Here is a 14,472-nt window from a genome sequence, read left to right on the forward strand (position 1 = left end):
TATAGCGACAATAAAATGCAAATGCCACACACTAACATTATGGATACGTATCAGTCAACATTTTACAGGGGTTGTATGGGGTTATCACAAGCTTCCCACAGACACTAAATTAGTATTTTCATCCTGAGAGGTTGCTTATCATCTCAACTATGTCCATCCATGGTCTGCTGGATCAAAAGTTCCCTAAACAAAGGTTACCATTGGTCAGGGGAGTCAAGAATTCATTTTGCCAAAGCCTGAAGAGCCAGCGAGCCCCCCTAAACAAAGTTCATCATTGAACCATGGGGTCAATAGTTCTCCAAACAAAGATCACCAGTGGACTTTAAACATGTGAGCTTAACGGTTTCCCTAAACAAGGCTTTGCCATTGGACTTGGGTGGTCAACTGTCATCTCTCCAGGACCAGGTGTTAGGAGTTAAAGGCAGAATCTGAAATGGCAGCCTATTCTTTATACCCCGAGTCGATATTCCCTTCGACCTCGCCCACAAATTGTGGAAAACAAACGTTCTTTCCCATTGACCCCCATTGTAAAAGAGCCAACTTCGGCGTAGATTTTTTGTTATACAGAAATAACAAGAAATGCTGAAAAGCTGCTGTGCTGGTCAATGTAACCAGGTAAAAAATCCCACGAGAAGAGCCCTGTGGTTTCAGGTTTTCGATGTGGAAGACTGGGAAATTGTGGGGACTAGGTGTCTAAGTAGGGAAAACATTTAATCACAGGTAAGACATTTATCTCATTCAGTATAGTCTGTTTGTAACTCCACTCACTACTTGTAGCTTTATAGTCCGTTTGTTTGTGTTGTTGTTCTTGGCTAGCGTGGCTAACATTAGCGGCGTCACGAAATGGGGCGTGAGGGAAGCCCTACAATATTAAGTTTTTCTAAGGAGTGAGAATGCTTGGGAGCAGGCAATGCTGAAAAGTAATCTTTAGACATGTCTTTTTCTTAAATGTAGTTTTGTAATTGACTAAAACAAGCAGACAAAAAGAAAATTGCATTTGAAAAAGGTCAGTTTTTGCTGTTAGCCAATTAGGTAACCACGGGTTGTTTTCCTCACAGGCGGGCAGGGCCGCAACATTCTATTTAATACCGACTGGGACTATATAGTGTACTATTTTTGAACAGGGTTCACATAGGGCTCTGGTCAAAAGTAATGCACTACAGATGTAGGATCTTAATTTGAGCCAGTTTGCTATAGCTGGAAAATAATCCTGTCGCGTTGTGAATTATTATGTGGATTATAATTAACTGACATTTTTGGGGGGTTTAATACATCATTTGTAAGGGAAAATCAAATCTGAAATCGAGGTGAATTTATAAACTTCAGAAGTCTTTAAACCTCAAATACACTACAATTTTTACATTTCCTCTATTGCAGGAAGGTTCTCTTGCAAAAGCATGATCAAATTAAGATCCTACATCTGTATAAAGGGAATAGGGTGCAATTTTGGACACACCCAAAGGCTGCGTGCTTTTTATATTAGACATAGTTTTGATGGGCAAAGTGGCAGGTCAGCAACTCTGCATACCGGAGTTAGAGTCCAAGTCCAGACACAGATATTGGCTGTAGCTTGCGTGTGGGGTATGGTCCAAGCCTACGTGGGTCTGGGTGTTTGGTGGACTAGGTAGCAGCAGGGCTATTGTTATGGCTACATTGTATCTGTGCATTGAACAGGAAAAGACAGGACCCAAATAAATCATTAAAATATAGGGATCATACAGGTTCCACATCTGGCTCCTCAGGCTTCCTCTAACACAAAGCCAAGCATATGAGACATAAGACCCGAATAAGGATGAAGGCAACTGGCTCAGGTTATGCATGAATCATATAGCCCAGGGATGGGCAACTTTCATGTGGTAGGGGCCACAAAAAATCTGAACGCATCATGAGGGGCCGCAGTTGCGAGCAAAACCTTTTAGCAGCCCCTCCTCCTGAGAGAACAGAGAATTTGTTTACGTTTTAGAGTTCATTTTTGCACATTTTGACATGGGGCATAGAGATCATTTTGTAGTTTTAAAGCAAGTTTGCTGCAATTCTACACATTTTGCCATAGGGTGGAGAGAATTTACAATTGTATAACTAATTTCATGCAATTCTACTCATTTTTTCAATGGGTCGGAGAGGAAAAGGTGCTGTTTTACAGCTAATTTCCAAACATTCCACACATTTTTCCATAGGATGGAGAGAAATGTTAGCAGTTTTTGATATGATATCTGAGTGAGACCGACTAACAAAATCAATGGGGGCCCCCGGCTGGTAATTTAACCATGATTAGTAAGTTTAGATAGCTGGTCGCTAGACTAATTTACCAATCGAAAAAATAATTGCTGACATGGGCTAATTGAGTAACTATCAGGGACTGACATAGCAAGAGAAACTGCTGATGCACAACCAAATTTCTAAATTGCACCTTGTGTATTTGTCACGGATCCCTCCGGAACTTTCATTACGCACACCTGGCCCCTATTCCCAGTGATTAGTAATTGTGTAAGTGTGTCCTTGGTTTACCATTGTCCTGTTGATTATTGTTACAATGTCCGTTGGTGCATGTGAGTACCAGTGCTGTGTGTTTTGGCTTTCGTGCCATTATGGATTGCACAGATAATTACGGGTCTCGTCCCGTGTGTTAATCATTGTGCGCGTGTGTTATTTATTCGAGGTACTCCTCTCTCTTTTGTTTGGGTTTCAACCCTGTGTTTTTTTTATAGTGTTTGTTTGGTCTTCGTCCCTGTGCCTTTACAGGGCACTCCGTAATTTTAGTACAATAAAAAAAACTATTTCCCATTCCTGCGTCTGTCTCCCCAATCTCTTTATGCCAACGTGACAGTATTCTACTATTCTAACTTGTAAGTTGAGACCCCGACTGAGGTTTTGTTGTGGAAATTTATCCGAGGGCCCTCAAAAGTTGCCCATTCCTGATATAGCCTAACATATTACTTATTATGTCATGTTTGATATCAAAACTGCCAAATTGTGAGGAGGGATAATTTATTATAAATATTGCACTAGCCTACTTCTGCAAATGTAGATAAATACACTGGTTATGATGTAGTGTAAATGCCTGCAGAAAACCTCAATGGAAGTCCACTGAAAGCAAGTGAAATATATTCAGCTAGATCTTCAATCTAATCCAGTCAGTCTCCCAAAGAAGACTTACTCAACAGTAATAATTTTAAATGTATGTTGAGGATGTAGGCTACTAACAGTGTTTTGAAAATAAATCTGTAAAATTTTTATTGAACAGTCCCTAAACTCCCATCCCTGGCTGTGAGATATTTGTCCACACAGTGACCGCAGTGCTGTGGGGTTATGGAATAACAAGGAGCTCCATGCATTATTAATGGGAGCTCCACCGTGAATCTGTTCAGAATAATATCAGCCATTTCCCTCCGCCTCATTACTGTGTGTTTTTAAGCATGTGTTTGGTCGCCATGGACACCCCACTCTACAACATTATCTCTCTCGCCTCCCCCCCACCTCCCTCCACCCACCCTCTCCTTTTGAGATTCAGGTCATGAACAGCACTTGCTGTTTTTAATTTTCATTTCATCATAAGCGCTTTTAGACTGTTGCCAGAGCTTATTTGCAGTTTTTCTGCAGACCTCTTCACTACTGCCTTCTGACAGGACAGATGCTGCAATTAATCAAGCCGGGTGGAGAAATGGGCATCGTTGCTCCACACAGAGATGAAGAGCCAATCACTACACACTACAGCAGCCAGCCCTCAAAACCCAAATTACAAATGCCTTTTCAAACTAACTAATTGAATACAAAGCCACATTTTGAAAATTATATCAATCGGCGGTATAAAATATGCATGAGTTTTATTTCACCATTTTTGTCCAGGTCCAGATTTATTTCACAATTGGTTTATGATAAACGTCCCTCCCCCCTACGTAGTCTAATGGCTTTGCTGCTCATTGTGGATATATGATAATTATTGTTTGCCAGCCTTCCCTCCCCCACTCACTCACCATGTTGATGTAAGCTCAGAGCCCCCTGAGGATAGGCTATCTTAGAAATGAAGTAGTTAATACGTGGTGGTACGAAACGGTTAGTTCCTGGTGAAGAAAGAGTCAGAATCCAAAACATTTGTCAGTGAGAATGAGGACTGTTATTGAGACATGCTGACTCTTCCCAGTCTCAACACTGTTTGTTTGACACAGTTACAATGGTTGGTACTCCATGTTGAAATCACAGAGAAACATATACACACTATAATAATGGCAACATGAGAAGTAGGTTTTATATCCCTGCATCGTTATTATTATTATATTATACGTCTTATTTACTCCATATAAAGCATAGAAATCTCTTTTTTTATTATCTTGAAATAATTCTATACATAAATATTGTTTTTCTCTTCACATTTTTCAATAGCTAACAATAAGGAGACGTCATACAAAATGATGGCTAGTATCATATAATAGGTGGAATGTCTCTGGTTGTATTTTCATTTAAACTAAAACGTTAAATTAAATGTCCTATTAAGAGCTCAAAAACAAGTAGAATATTCATACTAAAATGCATTTATTCTATGGACAGTTTTAAAAAAGCAGTTGGATTTTTATCTGTAAGCAAAATACAAACAAATGAATTGCTGCTATTATAACTCATAAAAAAGTATAAAAGAGCAGAAATGCACTACGTGATATAGTAATCATACAGGTCATTTTTACCAATGTTTTAATTACAGCCTCACATATTAAAACTTTACAACAGGTGATATGAAAAATGTACAACTTTTCTCTTTTCATCATGGATATATCACTTCATCTGGCAAGAAAATACCCCCTTTTCCTTTTCAATTGGCTCTGACAGTGCAACAAAGTGTCTCTGCTACTTCTTCTGTTTACTTTTGATAAGTTTTGCAGTATCAAGGAGTACGTAGTGTAAAAATACATAAATCAATCATGAAACCATCAACCTTGATCGTGGAATTTTTCATTAGCATAAAATATCCCCTTTATCACACCAAATAAAAACATAATTTAATTGTTAAACATCTGAGGTAAAAACAAATACATAAATGGAGGATTTTTTGGAGTGCCAGTTTTACACACACGTTTTGAACAAATGGGTATTTTAGTGGAAAGAGGAGGTCCCCAACTCTACAAAACACTTACAGCAGGTTACATTTACAGTTTGATGACATATGATGACATAAATGATCGTATGGCAGTTTATGTCTCTGTCTGTCCATTCCTCCATCCAGCAACCCCCACAATCCCCCATCCCAAAGACATTTTTCAGTTCCCTTTTTCCTTAAGATATTGTCTCTTGCCTTCATGCCATAGGATGAATGCACTCTGATATCACATTGGCCTGAAATGCATGATGGTTTAATGAAGAGTTTCCTTTAGACAATTTGTTAAACAGTTACATCTGCAGGAATGTAGGGCAAGAGAAAAATGGGAAAAAGGTAGAAAGTCTCATAATATACTGGCCAGTGTGGAAACAAGTGTAATGTGTGGGTACTGGTCTCCAGTATTGTACCTGTAAGTCATTCAGTTCAGGTGTTCTTCTCTGGGAGAGGTTAGAGCTGCAAAAAATGCCTGTTGAAATCCATTCATTGTGTCCAGTAGTTGGGCTGAACTGACAACTTTGACCTCATAAAATAAAGCTTTATCGTTAAATAAAAACAGGGCATTCCTTCCCCTGTGTGAGTCAGGTACACTAGTCCTTTCACAAATGTGCCCAAAGTCAGTTTTGAATTGACTATTGAGCGGAGAAAGACAAACAAACAAACAATAAACAATCAATGGGCATTTGCCTACCGACTTTTCCTCATAGGGCAGCCTATTTTATAGACAAAATCCAGCTAAGGTATCTGCCCCTTTACATGTCTACATAGGTATTCATATCCGTCTATAACAATGGACAAGTTCTTTGTAAAACATTCTAATTCTTACACACTTCTTAAGTGCAACTTAGAAAAGCAACGTGGAAATGATGCTTTTATTTCTATTCCTCTTCTTTGAGATAAGATAGATATCTTCCATTCATTTGGCTCAGTAGATGGAGACCTGGGACAGAACCTGGGCGTGGGCCTGGATCTGGGAGGGGTGTGGCTGCTGGGGGGCGGGTTGGGGACTGCCCATGGAGGCGGAGCCCCCCACTGATTGAGGCGTGCTGGGTGAGTGTTGTGGTGGGGAACACTGGGACTGGTGCTGTTGCTGCTGTTGTTGGAGATGCTGCTGCATCTGCTGCTGGTGGAGCTGCTGCATCTGCATCTGGTGGAGTTGCAGTTGCTGTTGCTGCATGTCATGCCTCTGCTGCTGCTGCTGCTGCTGGTGCTGCTGCTGCTGCTGTTGTTGTTGTTGCTGTATGTTGTGTTGCTGCAGCTGCTGCTGGAGGTGGTGCTGGAAATGCTGATGCTGCATCTGCTGCTGGATCTGCTGGTGGTGCATCTGCTGCTGCTGCATCTGGTGGTGCTGCAGGTGTTGCTGCATCTGCTGCTGCTGTGTCTGCTGCTGCTGCAGCTGCTGCATGTGCCCCCCCACGCCACCCTGCATGGGCGGGCTCATCTGGGACACGGCCGTGGGCTGGGCTCCGGCCACCATGGCCCCTCCTCCACCACCTCCACCCATCTGGTTCAGCAGCTGGGATGGCACACCGTTGGGCATGTTCTGGTGCTGCACCGTCACCGAGGTCACGATCTGGTTGCCCCCCAGCCTCATCTGCAGCGGCTTGGGGGCGATGGCCCGTGGCATGCCGTTCTGGAGAGCCTGGGCCATGGAGGACATGGAGGACATGGACGGGTGCTGGGAGAGTGGCGAAGGCAGCATCAGACCTGGGGACAGGCTGGTGGAGGCCAAGGTCTGCTGGACTGAACGGATGGTCTGAGCCTCTGCTGATTCCTGGGCAGCCTGGAAGTGAAACAACAGCAAGTTAGATAAAGACTAGGAATGGACACTAGACTTACTCACTAAATAAATATGTTTATTTCGACAATAGCCTGAGGTAACAACGTCTAGCTTTAAATTGTCTTACTTTCTAAGATTGCAATCTTGAAAAGATTCAGGATGTGGATGCAGCTCGTGCAGGAACATTTGAATATCTAAGTTTACTACTTGTCACAATGAAATTCAAATCAAATCAATGTTTATTTGTCACATGCACAGGATACTGCTGTTATAAACGGTACAGTGAAATGCAGCGCTCCTCAACAATGCAGTACAAACATCAATAGCAATAATAATCAAGTCAAATCAAAAATATAACAAGTCAGAAATAAAAACTAGGGGTCTTAAGCTTCTTCCCAGCAGTTCACACTTCTGTTGGGTGAAAAGTGAAAGCAGTGTCTCACCTTTGAAACCAGGCTGGCGCGGTAGGCAGCGAGGGCTTTTAAATATTCCTTTTTAGCAGCCTCTGTTTTGCTTTTATAGCCCTGTTATGACAAGACGGACAGGTGTGAATGACAGGTGACAAAACAAAGGATCACGCTGTAAAGAGATACAACATATAACTGCTGGCATAGGCAGCACAATATAACTGATTAAAAAGCCTTCTACTTTTGATGTCTATATTAATTGATTTATTTCTGTAGCTCTCGACATATTGATTGGGAAAAGAGTGGGCGGGAGAAATTATACAATCTGACTTTATGCATCCCCTTAGAGCAATTACTGCTAATTACTGATCATCATGCATTTGCTTCTCAATCAGATATAAAAGTCAAGGGCCCGTATTCACAAAGCATCTCAGAGTAGAAGTGCTCATTCAGGATCTGGTAAGTCTCCCCTGTCCTGTTCATATATAATCGTTTTCAGTATGATCTAAAAGGCTAAACTGATTCTATTTCAGCACTCCTAGTCTGAGATGCTATGGCTGTTTACACAGGCATCCCAATTCAGATTTATTTTTTCTTCCACTAATTGGTCTTTTGATCAATCACAGATCTTTTCACATCAGATTTTTTTCACAGCTGAAGATCAGAATTGATCCGAAAAAAAGATCAGAATTGGGCTGCCTGTGCAAACACAGCCTTTGTGAATGCAGACCCAGTGGTGTAAACGTCCTAGTGTAGGATTGCTCTGACAGATAATGATGGATTACCTGCTTCTGTTCCTCTCCCAAGCCATCCCACATGGAGGCCACTATCTTGGAAACCTCTCCGAAGGTGGCGTTGGGGTTTTGACCCTTAATGGCGGCCTGTGTGTCTCTGAAGAACAGGGCGTAGGCTGAAACTGGCTTCTGGGGCTCATTGGGGTCCTTCTTCTTCTTCTTCTTGGGGGTCTTGGGCTTCTTCCCAGCATCTGGTGCTGGGCGCTTCTCTCCTGCCATTACCTGTTACAAGAAGAATGATCTGGTTTAGACAGATGAATGTAATTCAATTGTGACTTGTAGTGCCAGAGGAATGTGCATGTGACACTTTACTAACACAACCACCCTCAACAAATGTATATGAATATCAAGCAGTCACTGTGCTATTCAATCAGGTCTATTTCACACTAAAGTGAGCACAGTCTTAGTGCAGCCTTCTTTAAAATGTGTTTTTATTTAAGGCCCTTTCATAGAATTTTCCTCACTCACCCTATTGTCCTGGTCTTGGTCGTCCTCATTGATAGAGCTGGAGGGTGAGGGCGTGGCCGACTTGCTGGCTGGTGGTGAGGGCGAAGTATGGGGGATTTTGGGTCCTGTCATGTTCAGGCCCAGTTGGGCACTGAGCTGGGACTGGTTGATGGTGGTCAGCTGGTTCCGGGACATCATACCATTGGGGTTGTTCATGCTGATGATGGATCTCATGACCATGGCGGGGTTAGGGGGGTACTGGCGGAGGTGGCCCTGCATGTTCTGAATCAGAGGAGAAAGAGGGAAAAGTCAGTAAATATGACAGCATCTTGTAAGAGACTGTACTGTATCTGCAGCCTGGTCCCAGATATGTTTGTGATATATAGCTATTTGTTTGGCATGACAACCAAATAGGAGTTGGCTATACAGCACAAACATATATTGGACCAGAGCATAACAGTACAAAAATCTAGTCATCACATTCTTCCAGACTGTCACATAGCCACAATGCATCACATAACATAACACATGGCCCTGGGTCTTTACCTTCTCCCATTATCAACTATGATGAATTATCTTGAAACCTGAGTCGCCAGTTTGATCTACCATTAATAGGTGGCTTCACAGCTCAATTGATACGGTTCACAACACTCTATTGTATGGAAATCTGTGGCACAGCTTTGACTGCCCAGTCCCTGGTGTATAATGGACTGAGTTAGTAACCTTGAGATAGTTAGGCTACATAACCTCAAATGCCAGGACAAAAAAAAGAAAGATTGTGCAAGTCACGATTTGTATGCACAATGACTACCTCGAAAACATTTTGGATTTAATGCCCATGCAACAAATAAAAATGCTATACATTTCTGTGAAGTCTGACATTTTGAAGATAATAAATTTGCCCTGGCTGGCAGATGGGGGCCCAAATGATACCTCCTCCAGTATGTTTAGAGATTAAATGCTATCTGCTGGCAGGTTTCATAGATCATACTTTAACTGCCAAAGAGTGAAAACATATTTATATATAATCAACTCTATAATTCAACTGTCTGAAGGGATATGATTGGTGTGTCATGGGCATTTTTCTTCCTCTTTATACAATGCTGGGTATATGATATCATCATTACCATCTTCATATTTTCTAATATATCTTCCAGATAAAACATTATGGTTTTCAAAAGCTCTTTGTGTAAAGGGAGAGGTAGATGTTTGCATTGATTGCACTGAGGATGGAATTACATGGCTTGCCATTCTCTCAGAGGGGAGAATGATCAGGGTTGCAGCGGAGCTAACAGGGAATAGTGAAAAATAACCAAACACAACAAAAATGTGATTTGTTTGGGAGGTGTTTGTGTGTTTATGTGTGTGGTGTGTGTGTGTGTTCGTGTGTTCTCCCTGGGTAACATCCATCTGGTATTCAGCAGCAGCACGAACTCCATCTCTCCCAACATCAACACATCATATACCCACACACCTTGCTTTGTTGAGAGAACCTTACCAACCCTGTCTTCAAAACAATATTCAAACACCTTCTAAGAACAGAAACATTGAATTTACAATCCATTTGTCTCCCATCTTTCTCATATGCCATGTCTACTACCTATCATAAAACAGTCTACAAGGCAGAAATGTATTCAATATTTACATAGAAATACTCCACCAGAGACGGAATAGAATACAATTTAATGATGCAAACATGCAAACCATTCAATTCGCTCTTTGAATAAATAGTGAAATAAAACATGCCAACCATTCAATTCACTCTTTGAATAAATGGAGAAATAAACTTGAGCAATGGGATAGCGATGTAATGTTGATTTACATATCTTCAGTTTTAAAATGTTCCACTTGATGTGTAAGTCTCATTGTCACCTCCAGTAGTGAGCTACAGTAAGTGAGTGCTCTCAGAATGACTCTCTGCTCATTGAGAGCATCACAGATGAAACACACTGAGCTCTTTAGCCATGACCATCTGTGTAACAACATTTCAACACAATATCACAATGAACGAACATACCCTAGCTTAGGCCTAATGTTAACACATCTATGTTAACCATGCTATCAAAACACCCCTGGATAATACTAGTCCCTGAAAAAGGAAATACATCATTTCCAGCTACAGTGGCTGTGATTGTAATGTGTGAATCTGCAACAAGTATGTTAATTTATGTCCTTCTGTCCTCTCATTTGCATTTTAATTAGAATATTGGATGCGTCCCAAATGGCACCCTATTCTTTATATAGTGCACTACTTTTAACCAGGGCCCATAGTGCTCTATGTAGGGAATAGGGTGCCTTTGGATGCAGATATTGTCTGCAGTCACAACAGACACCTAAGAAGATAGCTTGATAGTCATCATAAATCTGTAAATAAGTCCTTATCTTGAATGCACAGTGGTCAGATGTGACAAGTGGGGCAGCAGGTAGCCTAGTGGTTAGAGCGTTGGACATGTAACCGAAAGGTTGCTAGATTGAATCCCGAGCTGACAAGGTAAAAATCTGTCATTCTGCCCCTGAACAAGGCAGTTAACCCACTGTTCTTAGGCTGTCATTGTAAATAAGAATGTGTTCTTAACTGACTTGCCTAGTTAAATAAAGGTAAAATTTAAAAAAACAAGCCAGCCCCTTCTCTTCTCTTCCCTATCAGGCTCCATCCAGCTTGTGTGTTTGTATACATGGCCATGTGTATCAAACACAAGTAAACCTAGAGTCTATGCAATCTACTCTCCAATCAAAAAGGCTTTGTGATGGAAATATTGAGATGGAGACTCTCAACATCTATGCCTTTTAAAAAACCTCAAACTCAAGGAGCCAGCAGCAAAATGATACACAGCAAGTCATGTGTACCTGTCAAGCTGTCACAAGCATATTGGCTTGTTTGATAGAAGGTTGTTGGCTTTGACTACACATCCTATCCTCTCCCCTGCACCAAAGCATCCCAACAACTATGTATAAGATGCAATAAAACACCCAACAATAGCCGAGACCCTTCCACAACACACTGGCTAATAAACACAGCAGCTGGACTGAAAATACAATATCACTCATTCAGAAGTACCAGAGATAAAATCTCAATAGCAGTGATGTCAATGAAAAGAGCCTTGGGTCTGTTCTTCAAGATATTGGAATCAGAATTTGGGGAGGTGGGGAATTTATTACCAGTGGCACTGTGTGAGCCATAACAGGCTGAAAAGAATGTTAACAAGTAAAATTTCCATTCAATCATTGACAGAGGCTCTTGGAAATGTTCCATTGCAGAAGAGGGGTAAAATCATCTATATGGTAATTATAAGGATGAGTCCCCCAGTAACTTTCGCCAGCATGAAAGGTCAGTCCTATTAAAGATAGTTTATCAGTCCTCTGCACATAGTCCTTTACTGCATGTGCTTTTAAACGGCTACATCTTATTTTCTTACTCCCTTTTTGGCTACCTGGCCGCAGAACCTTGGTGCTTAAGCCAAATGAGAAAAATGGAATTTAGAATGCTGGTAAAGGCTATAATAGCATGAAGATAAATTGTTTTTCGACTCCTCTCTCCCCTGTCTCTGGCTTTAACAAACCTCACATTATACTGCTGTGCATATACACAGTCACAGTCCATCCACTGACTAACCCCTCTCCATCCAAACCCCCAGCCCAAAAACAGATTCTTCCCTTCCACACCCCCATTTTACCTGACCTTGAAGGGCTACACATCCCCTTCCCCTTCCCCCGCTCCCCCATAATTAATGCCCTCCCCCAAAACCCTTCCTTCCCCATCTCTCCCGGTGCACTGTGGGTATTTAAAACTTGTTCAACATGATATCATTTCATTTCAAGTGCTGGCTGCCTAAGAAAACTAAATTACAGAATCAATCATACAGAAGGTCAGGTTGAGACTTCATTACAAGTATTGCATGCCTGCATGAATATCTTTCATTTCTGACTGACCCAATATGTCACAACATCTGTCTGGCTGAAAGTAAAAAGAGAAAAGAAACAGGACGAAGAAAAAAAAGACAAAAAAATCCACTCTCTGAAATTGATGTACAACTGATGTCAGTGCTACTCAGCTTGGAAGGAAGATAAGAGAGTGTAAAAAAAAAACTGTTTCTGCAACACTGGTCATATTTTCAATTTTATTCAAGACACAGTGGTTTGTGACGGGTCAGAATCTAGGGGATTACATTCATAGACTATCTGTACACTATCAGGGGGTAATTAACGTACTGTACATACAGTCAGCTACAAATCCCCAGGTCAGACCCAATTGCATGGCATTGCTGGGTGTTGGCTATAGAGCAAAACAACTGTGGATGAATGTACTAGTCTAGCTGGCTAAATGTTTGTGTGTAATAAGTCATTAGGGTGAATGTAGCGCAAATGATGCAGATTAGATTCCTACTGACTAGACTTTGGCAAATAGTCAGTATGTCTTCATGTAAATACAATAAACATGCATCTCTGCATAAATTTTGGGCAACAAACCTAGAAAGATACATTTTACTCCATATGCATTTCTATTCAAGCGGGATATTTGGGCTATTTCTAATCCAATTAAGAAGATGTGACACATGGAAGGGACCTTTTTATAGACAGCCATATTCACCCATACTTTCTTACAAGGGAGGAAACATGGGAAAAGTCTAATTCTGTGCAAGGATACTGTAGAGAAGACAGAGATATTTTCAGAAATAGCACCCAGGGGCCTGTGCAGTGCATCGTAGAGAGAGAGAGAGAGAGAGAGAGAGAGAGAGAGAGAGAGAGAGAAAGAAAATGAAGGGAGCTCTAAATAAATAGATACTGGCAGTTCCACCTCCAATAGTATTTGGCACTATTGACAGAGACCAAATCACAAATCAGGAGGACACATGCTGCAAGACACAAATGACAGTCAGAAGCTTGTTAGGAGAGCAGATTAAATAAATAATGACTTGTTTTCTGCCAGCCCACAGACATGTATTTGTCTTTGTAATACCATAGCATCTGTGGCCAATTTGCAAGACATACATGGAGTATTAGAGGAAAGGAATTAGTGGAACACTTGGCAGAGCAACTACATGGAGGGGGATTTGAAAATGGTACAGGTACATTGTACACCCATAGTGTTTTTTCTGTCATGGTGGTGTAGCGAGAGGCTATTACAGTTCCGAATTACCCACTGCCACAGAGCTAAGAGAACAGAGAAAACTATTTGGAGAATATGAAAACTGTGGCTGGTTGGGAAACATATTTACTATGGTTTATTTGCATGGTTTATTAATATGTCCTTGCAGACGTTTCAAATAAGAGATACACAACAGTGTAGTGTACATAATGTTGTCCCCCAATGTCATTCCACTGACAAAATGAACCTAAAACGTAATAACACTTTCATAAACACTATATAGTTAATTAAAATAGTTACTTCCCTCAACCCTTTTCAAATCTCAAACCAAAGACAATGGCATAGATCAATGTAATTTCCCTGCGTTGTCTCTGTGTTCAGGACTTTTGGGGATCAATCCCATATCCAGAACATAATGGAGTTCACGGTCGGTAAGCCTTTCTGCCTTTCTGTCTGTGGCACAATGTTTGCTGAGTGATAAAGGAGCAGAGCAGTGTGCAACAGTCTCCCAGTGACAATGCCACGAGGCAAAGGAGCAGAAACCTCACATTCTTTCCCTGTAGTTTTAATAGTCTCTCCGTACAATCAGAGACATGAGCCATGCAAATGGTGTTAAAGAGGAATAATGTTGGAGAATCAAATCTAATCCTCCACCAAGTCGTGAGAACAGTCAGGACCGTAATTGTGTCAAGGTTCCGTTTCTTCTCCAGATGTAAAAAAGCTTAACTGACCATGAAATGAAAATTCTTCAGGCAAAAGCCTTCCGGGGCTCGGTTATGCAGCACAGATATTTTAAAAGCTGCAATTATTTTACATGCCAGCAGCATGGAATGGAGGAAAAAAGGCAATGAAATGTTATAGTGCCTGCCCAT

The 14,472-nt window shown here is 41.2% G+C and overlaps 1 protein-coding gene across 1 annotated transcript in view; it reads right to left on the reverse strand.

Annotated features, from left to right (window-relative positions):
- Positions 1–4,301: 4,301 nt before the first annotated feature.
- LOC115203295 (TOX high mobility group box family member 3) overlaps positions 4,302–14,472 on the reverse strand; it is a 64,764-nt gene continuing 54,593 nt past the window's right edge. The window contains exons 4-7 of the mRNA XM_029767857.1: positions 8,536–8,796; positions 8,059–8,289; positions 7,310–7,390; positions 4,302–6,869 (exon numbers count right to left, since the gene is read on the reverse strand). Of these exons, the coding sequence (XP_029623717.1) occupies positions 6,012–6,869; positions 7,310–7,390; positions 8,059–8,289; positions 8,536–8,796 (1,431 nt within the window). The 3' untranslated portion in view covers positions 4,302–6,011. The remainder of the gene's footprint in view (positions 6,870–7,309; positions 7,391–8,058; positions 8,290–8,535; positions 8,797–14,472) is intronic.

The sequence above is a fragment of the Salmo trutta genome, chromosome 12 (assembly GCF_901001165.1).
Source record: "Salmo trutta chromosome 12, fSalTru1.1, whole genome shotgun sequence".
Classification (NCBI taxonomy): domain Eukaryota; kingdom Metazoa; phylum Chordata; class Actinopteri; order Salmoniformes; family Salmonidae; genus Salmo; species Salmo trutta.